General features: G+C 36.0%; 1 protein-coding gene across 2 annotated transcripts in view; it reads left to right on the top strand.

Annotated features, from left to right (window-relative positions):
- TRAPPC11 (trafficking protein particle complex subunit 11) overlaps nt 1-22,132 on the top strand; it is a 48,628-nt gene that overhangs the window by 7,413 nt on the left and 19,083 nt on the right. For both annotated transcript variants that reach the window (XM_025471836.3, XM_049094931.1), the window contains exons 6-23: nt 2,999-3,098; nt 3,446-3,519; nt 5,222-5,318; nt 6,946-7,079; nt 7,705-7,852; nt 9,746-9,839; nt 10,967-11,046; nt 11,153-11,231; nt 11,314-11,368; nt 11,708-11,853; nt 12,291-12,352; nt 12,463-12,595; nt 13,409-13,539; nt 17,051-17,206; nt 18,970-19,157; nt 19,257-19,405; nt 19,588-19,709; nt 20,234-20,353. In XM_025471836.3, coding sequence (XP_025327621.1) covers nt 2,999-3,098; nt 3,446-3,519; nt 5,222-5,318; nt 6,946-7,079; nt 7,705-7,852; nt 9,746-9,839; nt 10,967-11,046; nt 11,153-11,231; nt 11,314-11,368; nt 11,708-11,853; nt 12,291-12,352; nt 12,463-12,595; nt 13,409-13,539; nt 17,051-17,206; nt 18,970-19,157; nt 19,257-19,405; nt 19,588-19,709; nt 20,234-20,353 — 2,068 coding nt within the window. The remainder of the gene's footprint in view (nt 1-2,998; nt 3,099-3,445; nt 3,520-5,221; nt 5,319-6,945; nt 7,080-7,704; nt 7,853-9,745; nt 9,840-10,966; nt 11,047-11,152; nt 11,232-11,313; nt 11,369-11,707; nt 11,854-12,290; nt 12,353-12,462; nt 12,596-13,408; nt 13,540-17,050; nt 17,207-18,969; nt 19,158-19,256; nt 19,406-19,587; nt 19,710-20,233; nt 20,354-22,132) is intronic.

Genomic DNA, 22,132 nt, shown 5'->3' with positions numbered 1-22,132 from the left:
TTATAATAGTAAATTTTGACCAAAATGTATTTAGATATGAACCTTTTCATTGATTTTAGCTATTTTTCCTTGAACTGCATACATGCCCCCTCTCAAGCCCAAGAACAGTGTAGTTAATCTTTGATTATTGCCTTGCAAGATGATGTCCTGTAGGAAGTAATGTGACATTCTCATTGGCCTACCAATGACATGGCTTCCAGGAAAGAGAAGTATAAATTCAGAAGGAGAGAGCTTGAAAAGGCAACAAATGAAAGGATGAGCTGCAAGAAAACCTTAATGCAGTTAGCAAATCCAATCTCCCCCCTGGAAGCAGTAAATAGTGGCATGGTTACTCAGAAAGTCAGATTGGTAGCGCTCTGGATAAAGTTGAGCTGATTGCCCAGAATGCAGGAGGGGATAATGAGTTTTGTCTTTTAACGGTGTGTGGTGACCCCTGAGGGGAACACAGAGCGGAGCCCATACATAGATACCTGGTAGCACACCTGCACTGCCTTTCCTCCTTGGAGGCATGGCCCAGACCCCCACGGGCCTTTGACTGCCCCTCCAGGCTCTCAACAGTTCCTCTTGGACTTTGCACTGCATGTACTCTTTCCCTGTTCCCAGTGCTGTTTCCTGTCAGTGTGCTGTCCTACTAGCTCCTACCTTCCAGCTCCCCTTTCAGGGCTCTCTTACTCAACTTTTAAGGCTGAGTTCACATGCAGACTTGAGTAAAAGGCCATTGTCTTCAGTCCTGCCTCTTAATCCAGTGACTCTTGACTGCACTGAAGTGGGCCTCCAGGGAACATGGCTAATGCCTGGAAACACTTACCTGGACCCCTACTGAGACCTCTTTCCTGATGCTGGCATCTGGGGGTAGAGTTCGGGGATGCTCCTCTGCATCCTTCCATGCACAGGAAGCCCCATACCAGTACCTGATCCGAAACACCAGTGGGGCTGAGGTTGAGAAACCCTGCCTCAACGTCTTCGTCAGCTTTCAGATTTAGTACTGTCATAGACGCGAGAGAAATAGACATTGTGGCTTCTGCCCTTTACCACTGACTGCCCTTACTCGGAATAATGCCTCGTTTAAGGAATGCAAGCTCAAAATGATTGATGTATAAGAAGCAAGTACTCTGGACCCAGGACCTCCAAACTATGGGCATGAGCACCAGGGGTGAGATAGTCCACACGAGATGAGGGAAGATGTTAGTAGACCCTTTCTTCATATTTGCATTTTATCTTAAGAGAGAGGGTAATGCTGAGTATCTCTAAATCTCCGTATTCAGTCTCATCTGGGAGTCTCATCATTGACAGAGTTGCTGGTGGTACCCTCACTCATTTGTGTGCTTTCAGAACATTTTGATGTTTTGGGGCTCCTGGGTGGCTCAGTCGGATAAGCATCTGCCTTCGGCTCACGTCATGATCCTGGGGTTCCGTGATCGAGCCTCACGGTCGGTCGGGGAGCAGGGGGGTCAGTTGGCTCTGTGCTCAGCAGGGAGCCTGCCTCTCCTCCTCCTCCCCACTACAACTCTGTCACTATCTCCATCTCTCTCAAATAAATAAAACCTTAAAAAAAAAAAAAAACCACTTTGATGTTTTAAGTTTACAAGCTACAAGATGTCAGCGATTTGGTTAATTTTTTTTTTAAGTGTCTGAGCAGTAGAATGTGTATAAAACTTCTGTGTGATGTGTTGAGTGATGGTGAGAATTGTTTGTGCTTTAAAGGCTCACTGATCATTCTGAGTCAAAATACTTAAAAGAATTGTCAAACTTGTGATGAGTTAAGCATTTTTCTTTTATAAAAATATGTGTTCCAAATCCTCAGGCCTTTCTTCTTAGGACAATAGACTATCAATGTCATGCTAACCAGATTTTTTTTTTTTTTTAAATCTTATTTTGAAAAAAAACATATTTTGCCTTTAAAGCAAAGGTTACCCATTTATAAAACTATAAGTTTTCGGGATCCCTGGGTGGCGCAGCGGTTTGGCGCCTGCCTTTGGCCCAGGGCGCGATCCTGGAGACCCGGGATCGAGTCCCACGTCGGGCTCCTGGTGCATGGAGCCTGCTTCTCCCTCTGCCTGTGTCTCTGCCTCTGTCTCTCTCTCTGTGATTATCATGAATAAATAAAAAATTAAAAAAAAATAAAATAAAAAATAAAACTATAAGTTTTCAGCTTAGGTTAATATATTCTTTCAAACAGTATGGTTCAAAGTTAGAACCTAATTCTAATTATTTTCATGTTTTAACATTTAAAAAAACTGTAGTTTTAAAGATAAAAAAAATCTTACCTTAGAAAGTATGTTGAATAAAGTTTTGGCTTATCCATTTTTTTTTTTCTTAGCATATTTTCCTTAGATATGTCTAAACTCTTTGAATACAGCTTCAAAATTCTGTTTTATTCTGAGGAGGAAAAACCTTGAAATCCAGCTTTTTCTATGAATTTAGCTTTCTTTCAGGCCCTAGGGAGATATTTCTAATCCATGCTTATTTTCATGAAAGGAACTTTGAGTTTTCAATCTGTGGTCACATTTTCTTTGTTCATATGTTATCTCAAAGTTAGGGAATGAAGCAGGATTTGAATCCCATAAATGCTACTTCCCCCTCATTTGCCAGTTTTCCTTTATGGTCTTTTTACCATTAGTTTTCTTAACCTTTAACCTTAACTATTAAAAGCACAAAAAATAAAGATTCAGTGAATATTGGAAATCTGTTTCTTTCACACTTCTTATAAAACGAAAGAGGTGGAAGTAATTTTAGAGATTACTTAATTTCTACAAATTATAAAACAGTTATTTTTATCAATTACTTCTTGGATTTTAAATCTCAATGGCTTTGGGGTCTTTACATTTTTCATTTAGAAATTCAGTATATTTTACGTTACTTTTGATCTTTATCATGCAGTAAACTAGATATTATCTCTGTCAGAATTTTATTTTCAGGTCTTACAAATATGATTCTTGAGAACAGTTTGGTTTAAAATAACTTTAGTGTTTGAAAATGTTGATTCTTTTTTAAACAGATTAGAAAATGCCTTTTATGAACATGCACAGACTTATTACTACACTGAGATCAGAAGAGTGAAATCTCATAAGGAATTTTTGAATAAAACAACACACCAGGTACAATACTTTTCCAAAGAAGGAAATAATAGAAGCATTCTAGAGCAGATTATTCATCATTATTTTCGAGATTATTAAATCTGTAATGCTTTGACGTTTTTAATTGGCTTCTATACTTTTCAAGTTTATTTAAAGCTTTTAAAAACTAGTTTGTCTTTCTGCTTTTTGCCCTATTTTACAGATAGCTTTTTATAGCTTCCTTAACTATGCTTGTTTGTTGGAATAATTCTAATCTTTAATTTTGAGTATTTTCCTTAGTACTTTTAGGACTCCTCTTAATAAATACTGTAATTATTATGTTTTAAGAGAATGTGTATAATAATGATTTTTTCTATTCTATATTTCAGCTTTTATTTGTTAGACATCAGTTCAAAATAGCTTTCTTCAGTGAGTTGAAACAAGATACACAAAATGCTCTGAAGTAAGTTTTTAACAATTGTCAGGGATCCCTGGGTGGCTCAGCGGTTTGGCGCCTGCCTTTGGCCCAGGGTGCGATCCTGGAGTCCCGGGATTGAGTCCCGCGTCGGGCTCCTGGCATGGAGCCTGCTTCTCCTTCTGCCTGTGTCTCTGCCTCTCTCTCTCTATGTCTATCATGAATAAATAAGTAAAATCTTAAAAAAAAAAAAAAGTTTTTAACAATTGTCAAACTAAATTTTTCTTATCTTTATGTTAACAGTAGCATATTAATGGCAATTTCTGAATCTCAACCAAACTTTAATTAATTTTAAAATTTTATGTTGGTTACATTCACATATGTAATATTTAATTTGTTTAGAGATGAATGGAATATAATATTTTGAGATATTTAAAAAATTTCCATTTTATTATCAGAAATAAATTTCGTAGTGTCATAACTTTCTGGTCTAATTTAAATTTCATGATCTAAAGGAACATATTAAAATTCTTCCCATCCTGTTGACTACTTGTATGTTCAGTAAAACTTTTGTGTTGACTGATTTCTATAGTTACATACATATTAAACATTATTTAATGCTATGAATTTCTTAATATGCATAGTGCATTTATTTAATTCAACTCTGATTTTATTTTTAATTTAAAAAGTTTTTTAAGTTCATAATACGTCTCAGCCTCATTTTTAATACGAAGGCACTGCTTAGAAGTTTTAAAGAGTAGTTGTGTATGTGTTGGCAGTGGTCACATGTTTTATTCTTTCGCTTTTACTGAGCACAACTTAATAAAACATTTTTTTCTAGCTTTGACTCAATATTTTGAAGATTGACAGCAGTGTAATGTAGTGATAAAAGCCAACTATATAGCCTAAAACTGAAGAGAGCCTAAGTGTACAGGGCGGAAAAATAAGAGAAAAAAAATAAAAATGAAGCTGTTATTCAGAGAAATATTGCAGAAACATTTTCCTTTTTTGTAATTGTTCAGGTGGTGAATACCAGATTGTGTTCTCTAAATCTCAACGACTCCATACGATTAGAACTGGCTTTAACGTAGTTTATATTTCTTTCCCATGGTATTAGTAAAAAACCTTCTATTCTAGTTCTACTGGAAAATAATCCTGGGAAAAGAAAATTTTTACCTGAGATTTCCTGGTTGCCTTCCCTCCTCAGGGTAGGGACTCCTTCTAGAAGTCTCTCCTTTCCCACCCCAATGCGCCTTTTCTAGCTCATGCTGGCGATGAGCAGCATCCTCTGAACTTGTGGAGAGGCTGGGGTTTAAAACCCATTGACCTGTGCTTGGTCTCCTTAGTGGCTTCTTTGCTGATACAATTTCTGTTTGTTGGAGAAGCTCATAATGGTGGTTTAAAAAAAAAGGTTTTATTTTTTTAATAGAATACTAACTTTTTAACGTAATTCTGGACAGTTGTCCACTTTCGTGTTCAACTTATTTTCTGGCCCTCATCGACAGAAGCTAGTGACAGAACAATGTACATGTGATGGTTCTGTTCTTAGTGATAGGTTGTTGATTCCTCCCACATGTTATTAATTAATAGATCGTTTTTCAAGGAAATCAGTGATCACTATATGTGAGTTATTCCTGAGCTGTTGAGTACTAAGAAATTTTTAGTAAATATTGTTTCATTTCTAATAACTTATTCTTGGGAGTCTCTTCTTGAAATTGGTAATTAACCATGTTCCGTATGTTTATATTAGGAATTATAGGACCGCCTATAATCTTGTACATGAATTGAGAGCCCATGAAACTAATATTCTGGAAATAAAGACTATGGCAGGATTTATAAACTACAAGGTAATGATTCTACTGCAAATAAAGGAAACTTGTCTTTAAATATTAGATGATCTTTTTGAAATTTGAAAACCAAAATTAGTTACTTGCTCTGAAAAGTATTTGATTAATTGTGTTCTCCTCTTTTTATATCCCTTGTTTCAAACAGCACCCTGGTTCTTAGCAGCCTAACTGCAATACTTGGTTTTGAGTTTATGGGTCTGGGAGTTCTCACTTAGAACAATTTTACTTTTGTGAAACTCCCTTAGGAGGGTCTTCTGTGTTTAAGTGGGAGCAGGAGAGAGTGAGAAGAAAGCAGCCTGTATTACTGAATTTTGTAAGATGCAACAAACCAGAACTTTATAAGCCTTCCTTGGTTTAATGGCACCGCCGTATGAAAGGTGTTTCTGTTCACCCCACAGGAAACTTTTATACCTGTTATTTGAGCATTTTAAGATTGCACATAGTAGAATTAGATGCCCTCAGAAGGCAAGTGAAGGCTTCTTGTTTTGCTTTTAATCATTCCGCACTCATCTTTTAAAGATGGCTGGCACTGGGATGGTGGCATGAGGGCATATAGATGCTGGAATTCACTATTAAATTGTTACAACGTCTGTGGAGAATATTTTTGCAATGACTACCCATTTAAAATGAGTGTTTCCTTTGACCTAGCAATTCCGTTTCAGGAAATTTATCTGATGTATGTGCTAAGACTTGTAAATCACATATGTGAAGAAATTTATTGCATCTTGTAATAGAAGAAGATTGGAAATAACCCAGCAATAAGTGTATGGTTAATATAAGTTATAACGCCAGATGATGGAATATTCTACAACTATTAAGAATGAGACAGCTCCACTTACTGATATGTAATATTAGGTGAAAAAAGTAAAGTACAAAACAGCATATTTAGTGTGATGCTATTTGTTTAAAAAGTATAGTTTATATATAAATGCACATACACTTGTCTGTGTGTATACTGTATCATGGAACATGCTGGAAGCTGGTTGCCTCTGGAACAGGAAATTGGATGGCAGATGGACAGGAATGGATGAGAGACTTAACTTTTCACATATTCCTTGTACCTAAAATATAAAACTGATGATAAGCCTCTGGAAATAAATTTAGGTTTTGTTTCTTCTGTTTTTCCTTTTATGTTACATAGATACAGATTATTACTGTTCTGAAATAGCATTCCAGATAAAAAGTTTTCAAGAATTTCTGTAATCCTTGTTTGATATGGAGGCTACTGTGCTCTGTGGTACAGAAAATCTTTAGTTTTCTGACAATTTTAAAACTGAAAGTTAGTCTGTCCTAGAAGAGATAGTATTTTTATTTTTGCCCATCTTTATGTTCTTCACTGGGTATAATTTTTTTGTATTCTGTTCTGTACTTTTAATAAGCTTTGCTAAGGTATGCAGTAGATTTAGTACAAATACAGAATAATTTTATTTCGTTAACCAGGGGAACACAACCTCTTGTTTTAGCTTAGCCATTCCAGTAGAGAAAATCCATGCTATTGCCAAGAACTGAAGAGAGGAAATTTAATTGTCTTTTTAAGGTTAATCTCACATTTTACATAGTTTTAAATGAATATGCCTTTTGACTTTTATTTTCTTCTTTATTTTGGGGTTGATTTTACATTTTGCAGATCTGTAGGCTGTGTTTTCAGCACAACACCCCATTGGATGCAATTGCTCAGTTCCGAAAACACATTGACTTGTGTAAGAAAAAAATCGGAAGTGCAGAGCTGTCTTTTGAGCATGCTGCATGGATGTCTAAACAGTATGTTTTAAATTGTACTTTCAGAATTTTTTTTCTCTTTAAATAGGTGGGATTTGGAGGAATGGAATTAGCATGGACTTTGGTTCTAAATTGAGCTAAGCTTTTTGTCAGTAAATAGGCTTTTGGACATCTAGCATAGGTATGTTTCCAGTAATAGTTGATATTGATTCATAGAGTTCCTTAATAGAAATCACTTAATTCACGGAACCATCTCTTTTATTCAGTATATATTTATGGAATTTCCACCACGTGCCTAGGTACTGAGAATATAACTGGGAACAAAACAAAATCTCTGCTGGCATGGAACTTGCTATTCAAGACTGATGTTTAAAAATTCTAAAATCAGATTACTTCCAGAAGCATGAATGTGCTTGAGTTGTGGGAACTATGTTGACATACTCTAATGGTATATTTAGAATCATTTGCTAGTACAGCAGAATTGACTTAAATTCAGAAGTTATCTGTAACCTATAATTAGTTGTAAATGCCAACAATTTTTACAGTTCGTCAATAGCATTATTTTAACACAGTTTGCTGAGGTTATGTTTCCACAATGAATAATTATTAGAAGTAGGCTTCTTTTTCTTTTTCATCCTTTTCTTATTTCTTGATTTTTTTCTTTAAGATTCCAGGCCTTTGGAGATTTATTTGATGAAGCTATTAAGTTAGGGTTGACAGCTATTCAAACTCAGAATCCTGGTTTCTATTACCAGCAGGCAGCGTACTATGCCCAGGAGCGGAAACAGCTTGCAAAAAGCCTCTGTAATCATGAAGTAAGTCACCCACTCTGGTATTATCTGGCACTAAGGAAATGTATTAATCTTCTCTCAAAAGAAGATAAGACTAATTGATGTTCATATTTTTTTCCCAAGCCTTTTAATATAATCAGTTTTTATGTTTTATATTTTTGGGAATTACAATTATTTTCAATTTTAGCCTGAGTACTCCATTCTCCCTGTGGATGAAGCAGAAGTTTTTCTCTAAATACTGACTTACGATTGGCAACAAGTTAGTGATTTAGACGAAAACAAATTACTTCGAAATAAAAGTCACAGTTTAGTCCGTGCCATGCTAAAACTCTCATCAATCACTGCCGTAGGAGTTTGAAAGACTTTGGAGGAATGTGCATTACTTTGACCCACCAGAGAGGGTAACTTTGGACTTCTCTTCCTAGGGTTTTCGCGGTGGAAAATTCTTAAGAATCTGTTCGAGGCATAATGTCAGTTACAGTTTCTTAACTTGACATTTCATTCTGTCCTTGTGGGTGATTATCGTTAGATACCAGTTTCTCCCTAAGCACCTTTAAAATAAGAATGTGGTATATATATGTATAAACACATTTACATTTGTATCATTCTATCAGGTTACTTTCCTTTAAAATCTGTAGCTTTCTTCTCTGAAGATAGGTGAATATTATCAATGAGGCTATTTAAAAAATTGTTCCAAAACCAGTTTACACATTAGTACTTAAAATGTTGGATTTTTTTTCTTTAAATCATGATATAACCAGACTGTTTTCTACCATGTTATTTGCATGTGATTTGCATGTAACTTCATTACATGTTTTATATTTAAAAGTTTGGCATATTAAAATTTGAGCACAGTATTTTAAAAGGTGATTAAAACTAGGCTTTTAAAGGATATAAGGAAATGGAATTAACTAATATCCTTTGTTGGGATGTAAAATAATATTTCTGCCAAATAATTTGAGAAGCCTCAAAATCATGCATATCCTTTTGATCCAGAATTCTATTTTCAGGAAGTCTCAGGCAGATAAGAGATCCTAAGAGATAAGTACTAAGATTTACTTATAAAGTTACTTGGACAGGCTTATTAATCATAATGTAAAATATAACTAACAAGATGAACAACATAAATTTATTAAAATGTTGAACAGCAGGCAGCCACAACACATAATGTTTTAGAAGAATATTTAACAATGAAATTTAAAAAAAAAACAATGTGAAATTTACAGAATATATTTAAATGAAAAAAGGTTGAAAAAATTTTTAGTTGATGACAAATATTTGCCTATAAAATCTGGAAAACTAATGTATACTTTATTAGTAGTGGTAATAGGTTTATAAATAATTTAAATTTGTATCCTTTTCCTTTGGGATGTTTTCAGTATTTCTGAACATGTACTTGCATTATATTTTGGTTACAGAGGGAAAAAGTTACAAGAAAGAAAAAGTGGTGGAAATTTGTAAATTCTGGAGCCAAACATCCCTCTCTAACCAATACCAGGTTAATACACAAGTGATAAAGAATGAAAATAGTGTCTTCTTTTTAAAACTCACATTATTTTTATTTGCACAAAAAGCATTTATATATATGGAATAAACATCAAGCATAATTTCATATATTTTTACTGGTTTATTATATAGCAAAGGTGCAAAGAAATGTAAAGGAATTAGTTACTATGAAATCATTTGTCAGAATCAGGTTGATTTATTCAATTTAATTTTTACAAGACTGCCTAAGTTAAATGGAGCATTTTATTTTAATTTTTGTGAAAATTTAATGCATGTTAAAATATTCACAACTTTGATATCTAAGCATGTGTTTGGTATTCGTATTTATGAGAATGTTTTTATTCTGTCAGAGATCAAAGGCAAGTGTGACAGGTTCATGAAGTCTTATTTAGGGTGTGTTTTACTTTACAGGCTTCTGTAACGTATCCCAATCCTGATCCGTTAGAAACACAAACAGGCGTTCTTGACTTTTATGGACAAAGGTCATGGCGACAAGGAATACTAAGTAAATAATTTTTCCCTCCTCCCTTTTCTCTCAACCTCAATAAGGACATATTACTATCACAGTTTTTCCATTGGCTATGTAGGCCATAACAAATTATGTTGAGGTAAAAATGTGTGTCTTTGAAACATCCTTTTAAAGATTTTTCAGTTCAGAGTGCCTGGGTGACTCGGTTGCATGTCTTCTTTCAGCTCAGATCATGATCCCTGGGACCTGGGATCGAGTCCCTATTGGGTTTCTTGCTCAGCAGGGAGCCTGCTTCTCCCTCTTCTCATTGCTTGTGCTGTCTCTTTCTCTCTCTCACATAAATGAATAAAATCTTTAAAAATAAAGACTTTCAGTTCTTTAGTTTTTAGGATGTTTTGTTTGTATTACTACATCTTAGAATAGCTTCTAATTAAACGTGGTTGTGATGAAAACATTTGGATGTCTCTTATCTTAAATGACACAATAGCCACTTTGGTCTATTTAAATATTTTAATTCCTGTTAATTTTGACGATTTATTATATTTGATCTTTTATTTATTTATTTTTATTGATTTTATTTATTCATGAGAGACACACAGAGAGACAGAGACAGGCAGAGGGAGAAGCAGGCTCCATGCAGGGAGCCTGATGTGGGACTCGATCCCAGGACTCCGGGATTACGCCCTGAGCTGAAGGCAGATGCTCAACCACTGAGCCACCCAGGCCTCCCTATATTTGATCTTTTAAAACAGTGTTAACATGTATCACCTTAAAAATTTCTCTGCATCTTTTTGGGTTTGATGCATACTTAATTTGAGTAATTTCTGTGGCAATCAAACCTAAATCGTTAAGAAATTATTTTCTTTAATCTCCAGAAAGTATATTCTGTATTGAGAATGATGTTGATATTATTCCTCAGGTGATTGATTCCACTGGACAAGAGAATGTTGAGTTCAGTAATGTTCTCTTCAGAACAGAGATCATAAAGAAGCTCCCATGCTAATAAAGCGGTCTCTTAGGGTCTTTAAAATTCCAGAATGTTTAAGAGTCTTAAATACATTATATTTAAGTAAAGAATTCAAGGAGTGTACACATCCAATGTTGATGTGAAGGATTTGTGTTAAATGAGCTATCTAAAATGGGTTGCGTCTTATCTTACACAGGTTTTGATCTTTCTGATCCTGAAAAAGAGAAGGTGGGAGTTCTTGCCATTCAGCTGAAGGAGAGAAGTGTTGTTCACTCTGTAAGTTTGTTTTTTTTTCCCCCCAATATAAACTTTTTTGTAGTATCGAGACGTACATGAGAGAATTTTTTATTGGAACGTTTCACACTTTTTCTCTCTTACACAGGAAATGATAATAACTCTTCTGAGCAATGCTGTTGCACAGTTTAAGAAGTATAAATGTCCAAGAATGAAAAGTCACCTAAGTATGTATCCAGAATAGACCACAGTTTCATGCAACTTTGAATAATTTAGAATTATGTATATAAAATCTTTTTCTCTTTACAGTGGTTCAAATGGGAGAGGAATATTATTATGCAAAGGATTATACCAAAGCTTTGAAGTGAGTCCTATTCCTCATTTATTTTTATAAGTAATCTGATTACCTTACAGCAAAATTAGAATAAAAATGTGTTTTGAAGGATTTATTATTTCCATATTTATTTCTATTTCCATTAAACTCCATTTCTGTGTTTTTTGTTTTTTCAAGTACTATCTGCCGGTACAATCATTCTCAAAGTCTTAGGAAATCTCATGTTTAGCTAAATGTGAAAATACCTATTAAACTATTTCAGTAAGAGTTCCTGATGTGTACAGAAAATAAGTACATTGTTTCCTCCACGTCTTCTGGGGCTTTCTTGTGAAGCTGTTTCAGCGCATCTGACATTTTGCCTTCTATCAGGTTGCTGGATTATGTGATGTGTGATTATCGGAGTGAAGGATGGTGGACCCTGCTCACGTCCATACTGACTACAGCTCTGAAATGCTCCTACCTCATGGCCCAATTAAAAGATTACATTACTTATTCCCTAGAACTCCTTGGAAGAGGTAACTTGGTATTCTTTCGGTTAAGTCTGAATCTTTAAAATTGTTTAGCATCTTTAAGTTTTTTAAAACTGAAAGAATAATTCTCAAAGCCTTGACCATACTTTTAGCATGCATACATCGGTCTGCCAAGTGAAGAGACTCATACTTTCACGGAACTAACTATATCAGACATCTCATGATCGTGTGATAGTTGAGAAGATCAAAAATCTTCCTTTTTTTTTTTTTTTTTTTTTTAAATATGTCATGAAATGATTTTCACATCTAGTTCAAAAGAGTACTTGAAAGTGCTGGGGCTAATATAGGAAGCTGTGCTGTTGTACATTGTCTAGAATTTTCCTTAGCCATTTTAGAAGGCATTTTAATACTTTGCATGGGGGAGGTAGACTTACTTGCTCATCTTACAGTTAGAGTTTTTTCCCCTACCTCTTTCATGTTAGCTTCAACTCTGAAAGATGACCAGAAATCTCGGATAGAAAAGAACCTCATAAATGTTTTGATGGTAAGTCAGAGTTCTTTATGTAATGTACGTCCTGGGGCTATGTATACCTAGATCTATATCTGTGTATTTTGTATCACTAGCTGAGCGAATTGTACTCTGTGTTGATGCAGAATGAAAGTCCTGATCCTGAACCCGACTGTGATGTCTTAGCTGTAAAGACTGCTCAGAAGCTGTGGTCAGACCGGATCTCCCTGGCTGGTAGCAATGTCTTCACCATAGGGGTGCAGGACTTTGTGCCATTCGGTGGGTAGCTAGCACCTGCAGCATTGTTTCAGAGAAATCATCCTTATTGCTACAAAATGAACAGATGCAGGATCTTATATATAAAAGCCAAGGAAAGAATGTTCAGAATACATCATCCTACAGATAAAATTTTGATTGGTTTTTCTTTCTCCCCCTTGACTTAAAAAGATCTTCAAAATTCTAAATACTTGGCTTATGCGTTAAAGTTTACTTTGTTCATTTGTAGTTCAGGTGTGATTTGAAATGCATTTGAAAAGATAGTCATTCTTGGGATGCCTGGTTTAGTGTCTAAGCGGTGGCTCAGCGGTTAAGTGCCTGCCTTCAGCCCAGGGCGTGATCCTGGAGACCCAGGATCAAGTCCCACATCAGGCTCCCTGCATGGAGCCTGCTTCTCCCTCTGCCTGTGTCTCTGCCTCTCTCTATCTGTTTCTCATGAATAAATAAATAAAATCTTTAAAAAAAAAGAAAAAAGTCATTCTAAAAGTTTATTCTGTAATGCATAGGGCAGGTATTTTGAAATAAGTTAAAAATAACAAAATGGGGTTTTTTCCCCCTTTAAAATCCTGTGTTAGTTAACATTTCAGGAGGAACTCTGTTTTTAGAATTAAAGGTGGTTTTGAAGTTAGACTTTATTTAATTTTTTTTTTTTTTAATGAGCTACATTTATGTCTGTTGAAACGCTTCAGGGGGAGCATTCAGTAAGGACATCCAGGGTAGGTGTTTCCTTCCTGAAGACTAAGTGTGGATCAGAGAATCATGGGTGTGTGTCTAAGAGGGTCTCATAGTGTGTGACTCCCTTTGTTTTATTCCTAGTACAATGCAAAGCCAAGTTTCATGCCCCAAGCTTTCATGTCGATGTTCCTGTGCGGTTTGATATCTACCTGAAGGCTGACTGTCCACATCCCATTAGGTTTTCCAAGCTCTGTGTCAGCTTTAATAATCAGGTAACGGTACCTCTTACTGTGCTTTTACCACGTGTATCTTACTGTAGCTTGCATTAAATTAGATGAAATGAACTTAGTGAATCTTAGGTCTTAAATGGTTTCATAGTAACAAATGGACTTTGGTAAAGTCTATTTGAAAATAAGTGTATTTATAATTCCCAACTTCTGTATTAGCCATTCAAGTTTTACACTTTTCCCTCTTTAAGTTTTGTTTTTATTCCATCCTTATGAGATGTAGGAACTTTATTTTTTGTAATCTATAACATGAATTTTAAATAAGATTAATCAAATATAATCTAATTTTGAAAATTACTTGTTTTACATCCTAACACTGGTATTAGTTTTTTATTATGAAACGTAAATGGTTGATATCAAAGAAACTGAAGTGGAATAGATGGATATAAAGTGAAAAGTAAGTATATGCCCTCCAGTTCCTTTCCTCAGAAGTGATCACTATTAACCTCCTGAACAGTCTAGACATTTTCTGTGTATGCACATATAAGCAGCTTTTTCTTTCTACAGAACTGGGATTATATATGTTTGTACATTTTTACAGTGTATTAGAGTGTTGTCAAGTACTTGATTACATTCCAGATATTTTAGTTACAAGCTCACTTTATAGATAATTATCTTGTGGTCACTCAGAAAGTATATTAAGCTATTAACTAGCAAGCATTTAACCAGAGTTACAGTATTCTTAGCATCGTACAAACCTGAAAACATTTAGTGTATGTCAGCCACGTTGCAATGGAAACATTTGGGGGGCAGGGGCCAGTAGGTAATGAGGACTAAGTTCCATGACGTAGGCTACAAATACAGTTATAGTAGATGTGCCAAAGAAGAGGGAGGAAATTTCAAGGCTGAAGATGAAATGAATAGTTATAAAGCGATGGAAAGGAGGAACATGTTTGGCAAAAGGAAATGCATAATGGAAGCAGGGGTGTACATTCTGGGTTTGTGGGTGGTGGAGACTGCAGCCTCCCAAGGGCATAGGGTATGAGCTGGGGCAGTGGGATATGAGGCTGCTTGGCTTGAAGGAGCTTGAAGAGTTTATCAGGGATTGGCTAGTAAGAAAAGTATCTTCAAATACTTGAAGATTTACCCATTCATTTACTCGTGTTCTGTCTATTTATTGGATGGTGGTAAAGAAAGAGCTTTACCTATTTTAATAGATTTTTTTTTTTTACTCTTCATGATTGAGAAATAGCCTTGCAATAGGATCAGTTCAATGAACTGGGGTCACCTGAAGGTCATTGTGTTTTCTTCAACTTTGAACCATCATCTAATGATTCTTTCTCATTAGTTTGAGAATTTTAAAGCAAGAGCATGAAATTTATTTATTTTATTTTATTTATTTATTTTTAAGAGCATGAAATTTAGAATTTAAGTTATGAAATAGAAAGAAGTGATCTTACAGAAACCAACCGGAGCCTCTTTCTACGAATCCAGGGACTAAAGTATGAGGATTTGCGTTAGGATGATAGTGGTGGCAATGGAAAGAAAGGGATGCAAGAGGCGTTTACAAATAGAGAAGTCTGGATTGCTGAGTGCATTCTGTAGAAGATAAAGAAGGGGGATAGGATGAATAAACAGCCCCTGCCCCACCAAAAACTGTTTGTTTTATAGTTAAAATGTACCTACAACATGATGATTTGAAGCACATACATATTGCAAAATGGTGACCGCAAACAGTAAGGTTCCTTAATATCCATCACCTCACATAATTACCTTTTTTTTGCAGTGGAAACATGTATGATCTGCTCTTTTAGCAACTTTCAAATATATATATAATACATTTTTATCAAGTATAGTCGCCATGCTGCACATTAGACCCCCAGAACCTATTTGTCTCATAACCTGAAGTTTATGCCCTTGGATCACCATTTCCCCTTTTCTCCACCCTTTGGCATCCACCATTTTACTCTGTTTCTATGAGTTACTGATTCCACATGTAAGTAAGATCACTCAGTAGTATGACAGGAGATTTTGTACGTGATATTAGTTCTTGGATTGGTCTTCCCTCCTCTTAAAATTCCTTCTCATGTTTATGCCCTTAAAAGCGTCACTTCCTCAGGGACACCTCTCGATTTACCTAGCCGTAACCCTCCATAGTACTTATCACAGCTGTGGTTTCATTTTTGTTACTGTGATTATTTGGTAGATTATTAGTTTTCTTTTTTTTTTTTTTAATTTTTTTTTTATTTTTTTATTTATGATAGTCACACACAGAGAGAGAGAGAGGCAGAGACACAGGCAGAGGGAGAAGCAGGCTCCATGCACCGGGAGCCCGACGTGGGATTCGATCCCGGGTCTCCAGGATCGCGCCCTGGGCCAAAGGCAGGCGCCAAACCGCTGCGCCACCCAGGGATCCCCGATTATTTGTTTTCTTTATTAGGATGTGAGCTTTCCTAGGGAGAGAATTTTTTTCTCAACTATGAAATTTGTTTTTGAAATATTCTAAATCTGGAATTAGAGGATGAATAGGGAGATTCATGTTTTACTTTTCCTGTTATATCCTACTATTCCATTTCTCCCACCCCTTTCCTTAAACAATAAACAACTTTTATAATTAAAGACTAACTTAAAATATAAAAATAAAATGTAAAGCAATTAATTTTTAAAGTTCTATTACGTTCCAATGTGGTATTTGAAATCCAAGAGACAAATCACAAGGAAAAAAGTACTTAGCTTTCAGAAGCATGGGATAGAATGAAAATTAGAGGGAAAGGTTTAAACTTAACTAATAAGAATTTTCTAGGAAGATGATTCATTTGCTGGGATAGAAGATGGCTCTTGGAAAATTCTTGAAGTTTATTGAGTGGATGAGAATGGTGACTCCATAGATATACACAGGAAGGATGTCTCCCTTTATTATCTGTAAGAAGTATGCTACTTTGGGATGGTAGATGTGAATCCAGTTTGGAACATGCTAAATTTGAGTGGTGGCGGAATTCTCTAGAAAGTTGTGGATATGAACTTGCGGCTAAGGAAACAGAGTTAAAAACAAATAATGGGAAATATCAGAGAGGTGCAGAATGTGTAGAAATGAACAAACTTTACAATGAAATGAACACAAAGGGAAAAGAAAGCCGGGGAATGAAGCCTGTGGAGCCTCTGAATTGAGACAAGAAGAAGGGAAAAAAAAGACCTTTGAGGGGGAAAAAAAAAGAAAGTAATCAGGGTCACAGAAGCCAAGTAAAGAGAGAGCTTTTTAAGAAAAAGAGATGATAGTAGCATCCAGTGAAACAAAAAATACATCTTTGTTTCTCTCCGGGAAAAGGATGTGTAAATGTTTGCAGAAATTAGCTTGTGTGCAGTGAACTGTCTTTACCTTGTAGCAGCTCTGAGAGTGCTTCCATTTGGCATAAAGTACTTCTCATTAATCATCCTTCAGGATGTTTTAGTTTCGAGCAGTTAAACTTACCTAGCTCCGAGATCATTTGGTGTTTAGTGTCAGCAGAACATACATTTGATGTTTATGAACTGTGACCCTTGCTAACCTCTTTTACAGGAATATAACCAGTTCTGTGTAATCGAAGAAGCAACCAAAGCAAGTGAAGTTTTAGAAAATTTGACTCAGGGAAAGATGTGCTTGGTTCCTGGTAAAACAAGAAAGTTTTTATTTAAATTCGTTGCAAAAACTGAAGATGTGGGAAAGAAAATTGAGGTTAGTTATGAAATTTGTCTAAAACATACTTTAAATGACAAAAGCAGATATGTATCCATTGGAAAAATTTTCAAATAGTACACAAGTTTATTAAGTAAAAAATGAACATTGTCTACTTGGATTCCCAAGGGAAATCATTCATGGCTTGGTAGGTCTTATTGAAACTGTACTGTACATAATAGTCTGTCTTCCCTTTTTCTCTTACCAGTGTATATTAAGCATCATTTCCTGTTAGTGCATAAGACCATCCTCATCTTTAATAATCAGTTAAAGGGATCCCTGGGTGGCGCAGCGGTTTGGCGCCTGCCTTTGGCCCAGGGCGCGATCCTGGAGACCCGGGATCGAATCCCACGTCGGGCTCCCGGTGCATGGAGCCTGCTTCTCCCTCTGCCTGTGTCTCTGCCTCTCTCTCTCTCACTGTGTGCCTATCATAAATAAAAAAAAAAAAAATTAAAAAAAAATAATCAGTTAAAGAATTTTAAACAAAACATATATTAAATACTATAGCAATTAAGCTTTGTATAATATGACAATTCAGGCTAGAGATATCCTTTTGATGTTTACCCATTTCTGATTGCATTTTTTAAAGGAAAAAATGAAGGCATAAATCTTTTGAAGGATTCGTTTGGTGTGCATAATTAAAATGCCTTTTAGAAATGTGTGATGAAAGTAATATTTTTGTTGAGCATAAACCCTGGAACCAGACTACTTGGGTTTAAATTCCACCTCTCCAGCTTACTAGCAGGTGGCCCTGGACAGTTACTTGACCTCTTTGTATCTCAGTTTACTCATCTGTAAAGCGGGGATAATAGTGGTACCTACCTCTTGGTGTTTCCTGAGAATTAAATCAGTTAGTTCATGGGGGATCCCTGGGTGGCTCAGCGGTTTGGTACCTGCCTTCGGCCCAGGGCACAATCCTTTAATCCCAGGATCAAATCCCGCATCGGGCTCCCTGCGTGGAGCCTGCTTCTCCCTCTGCCTGTGTCTCTGCCTCTCTTTCTCTCTCTCTCTCTCTGTCTATCATAAATAAAGTCTTAAAAAAAAAAATCAGTTCATGTAAATTGCTTGAAATAGTGATTAGTACATAGTAAGCTCTCACTAAGTGCTTGTTTTCCATGGCTTGAGTGATGGTGATTGGCTAATCTAAATTTAGGACCATTTCTAAGATAGAAACAGAAGACTGTACTACCAATATTTCCATAAAAATTTCTGTGAATCTGTTGATTTTATTATTAGCCAATATCCAGAGTTTTTTGCCTATTCACCAAAAATAAATTCTTTATGATTTTGACTAAATCCCTAATTACATATTTTATTTTTTACAAGATACCTGAGGAATCCTACCAGATGAAAATTGTGATTAATAATACTATCTTGAGTACATCTGTTAATGGATTTAGTTGAAAGGAACATTCATTCGGTTAATAATATTATAGATGTCTCTAGGAAAAATATGTTTGGAATTAGGAATTAGGTTACGAATATGCTAATGGTCATCAGAACATTCATCTATTTCACTCAGCAACCACTAATTGAGCATCTGTTATGTCAAGTTATTACCTCTGTTTAAAGGCGAAGTAGGTAGAACCTAGTCAGGGTCCCAGCTCATAGATGACCAGGACAACTGTAACCGCAGGTGTTCTGACCTCATCACACTGTGGGTCTCTAGAGGAACTCACTAGACCAGCCATTTCTGTGTAATTTGTTACAAGGGGATGGTGACAAGTATGATGTGGCATTTCTGACAGCCCTCCATCTTTCAGATTACGTCGGTAGATCTGGTTCTGGGCCATGAGACAGGAAGATGCGTGGTTTTAAATTGGCAAGGAGGAGGAGGGGACGCTGCTTCCTCCCAAGAAGCCTTGCAGGCCTCACGTTCTTTCAAAAGACGGCCCAGGCTCCCTGACAATGAGCTTCACTGGGACAGCATAGTCATTCAGGCAAGCACAATGTACGTCCTCCTTGCTAGGCAGATTATGGAAAATCATTTCTTTTAAATACTTTTTTTCTTAAAAATCAGTTACTCAGCTAAAGTTTTTTTCCCTCAAAGGATCATCTCTAGAGTTCCAAACATTTCTGTCCATCTGCGACATGACCCTCCTGCCCTGACTAATGAAATGTATTGTTTGGTTGTGACTGTTGAGTCCCACGAGAAGACCCAAATCAGAGATGTGAAGCTCACCGCTGGTTTAAAACCCGGTAAACATTTCCTTCTTAAAATTTGTTCAGTATTCCTTCAACATGAAATAAATACCAGTGATATCAACTACAGGAAGTTTGTTTCAAATGAGGTTATGAAATAGTGCTGTCTATGCAGTATGAATTGTCAGGATAATGTTTGAATTCTCTGTATTTTAAAACACTGATATTAACATTTTTAGGACAGGATGCCAATTTAACTCAGAAAACTCACATGTCTCTTCATGGAACAGAACTGTGTGATGAGTCCTACCCGGCTTTACTCACTGACATTCCTGTGGGAGACTTACATCCGGGGGAAAAGGTGAACTTGGTCAACCACGAGGGGAATGGAAATCCAGCTAGATGGCAGTTTTAAATATGTAGTGGGTCTTAGACAGTTAATGGGGCAATTTAACAGCATATCCTGAGACTAAAAATGAGATTTAACTAATGCACATGTATATACATTTTACATACTTCAATGTGTAGTTTAAGTTTTTATACATGTGATTTTAGAACAAATGACTGTAATTTAGAGAATTAGTTGCCCTGGATAAAATAACTAAATAATATTAATTGTGTAACTTAGTGAAATGACCTCTCAGGCAGCTTGTATTTCCAAACTAAACATAAACAATTCTTGGGAAGTTGAAAATGATAATAAGAAAAGGTGGAATAGTGATAATCCCACTCATATATGGAGGCATGAACCAGTCTATAAAAAGTATTTAAGAATTTAAACAGTTGGTACAGTATACTCTTAAAAGGTTGGGAACATTACCCTAGAATATGTATTAGGAGAAAATCTCTGAATTATTAAAATAAAGTACTTTTATTTTGTTACAGCTGGAAAAAATGTTATATGTTCGCTGTGGAACAGTAGGTTCAAGAATGTTTCTCGTGTATGTTTCTTACCTGATCAATACAACTATTGAAGACAAAGAAATTGTTTGCAAGTGTCACAAGGTATAATTCTTTATAACTATTTCGGGAAGCATCCTATGTGGAGTGTTCCCTATTTTGTATTTTTTTAGTTTATGTGTAAAAAGATAAGCAGCTTAGGTGCTTGTAGTCTGTTACAAATTTTTTTTTTCTTTTAAGATTTTGTTTATTTGACAGAGAGAGTACATGTGCACAAGCAGGGGGTAGTGGCAGGCAGAGGGAGAGGGAGAAGCAGATTCTCTGCCTAGCAGGAAGCCCAATCCGGGCTCAATCCCTGGACTCTGGGATCATGACCTGAGCTGAAGGCAGATAGAGCCATCCAGGTTCCCAATTACAAATTTTTAAAAAATATTACAAATTTTAATTAAACATCTCTTGGGTTTTTATCATTTATACTTATTATAAATGATATACTATGGAGTCATTGCTCAAACTTTAGAATATTGGCCACCATGGCTTTTTGTACAGTCAAGAGGTTTGAGATCTTTTGCAAAAAGTCTTGAGGCTCTAAACCTATATGTTTCCTTATAAAATCACGATAGACAAAAATCTATTAAGTTGGTTATATGCTGAAGATTTTGGAAGATGGGAGGTCCCCCTTTATGAAATATTTTTTCTGTTAAAAAAATACTACGGAAATTGTTTCTGGTAAGCACAGACAAGAGAGAGTGAAAATAAGAAGGCCAATATGGTCATAGCAGCTTGGAGGCAACTGCTGTCACCTTATTGGTGTATTTTCTATCGGTCTCTTTTCTATTTATAGTGGTTTGGGGGAGCTGTGTCTTTATTTAAATTTAACCATCTTGTACGTAATTGTTTGTATCCTCTTTTAGTAATGGAAAAGCATGATATTTCCTGTTTATTATTAGTCTTGTCTGTGTTGTTTTGGCCTGTTCTCAGGAATTGGGCCCTCGGTGGGCAGAGAAGGCAACCAGTCAGTTTATCCATTTGTAGTATGTTTACGGCACAGCATCTGGGCTGTCAGCTGTTTTATGAATCAGTGAGAGGCAATTTCATCCTAAGAGAGTTAGGAGTATTTCCCAAGTGGAAGGAGGGAAGGCATATAATATATCAAAGATTTCACCTAGCCGGATGCACTAGAATGAATCCTGGATGGTGAAGTAGGAGGTGAGAGTGCCAGTGTCAGCATGGCCTCCTAACCTGCAGCTCAGGCTGGCCATGTAAACCTTTGGCCTGTTTCCTCATCTACAAAATAAGAACAGTCCAGTTCTGTGCAGCTTTAGTGTCCTAAGCCATGGATGTAATTTCTACTTTTGATAATTTCTAGTAGACTCAGAACATACCTTTTTAAAGTAATTGTCTGCTACATAGTAACGATCCTGGACTCAAGCTCCAGTGGTGTGCAGTGCTCTCTTGTCCTCAAGACATGATATTGAGATATGTGCCACTTGTTTTTAACTCTCACCCTGGGACACCTATTTCCCCCACCCCACACTGCTCTACCCTCCGGTGACCATCAGCGTATTCCCTAGATTTAAGAGTCTTTTGGGTTGTCTCTTTTTTTTCATTTGTTTTGTTTTTTAAATTCCACATCTGAATGAAATCATATAGTATTTGTCCTTCTCTGACTTACTTTGCTTAGCATAACACCCTCTAATTCTGTCCACGTCATTATGAATGGCAAGATGTCATTCTTTTTATGGCTGAATAGTATTCCACCTTGTGGGTGTGTATATATATCCTTCCCCATCTTTTTATCCATTCATCTATTGATGGACATTTGGTTGCTTCTACAATTTGGCTATTGTAAATAATGCTACAGTAAACATAGGGATGCATATA

This window comes from Canis lupus, chromosome 16, assembly GCF_003254725.2.
Source record: "Canis lupus dingo isolate Sandy chromosome 16, ASM325472v2, whole genome shotgun sequence".
NCBI lineage: Eukaryota > Metazoa > Chordata > Mammalia > Carnivora > Canidae > Canis > Canis lupus.
This window is presented reverse-complemented; position numbering and strand designations above follow the sequence as displayed.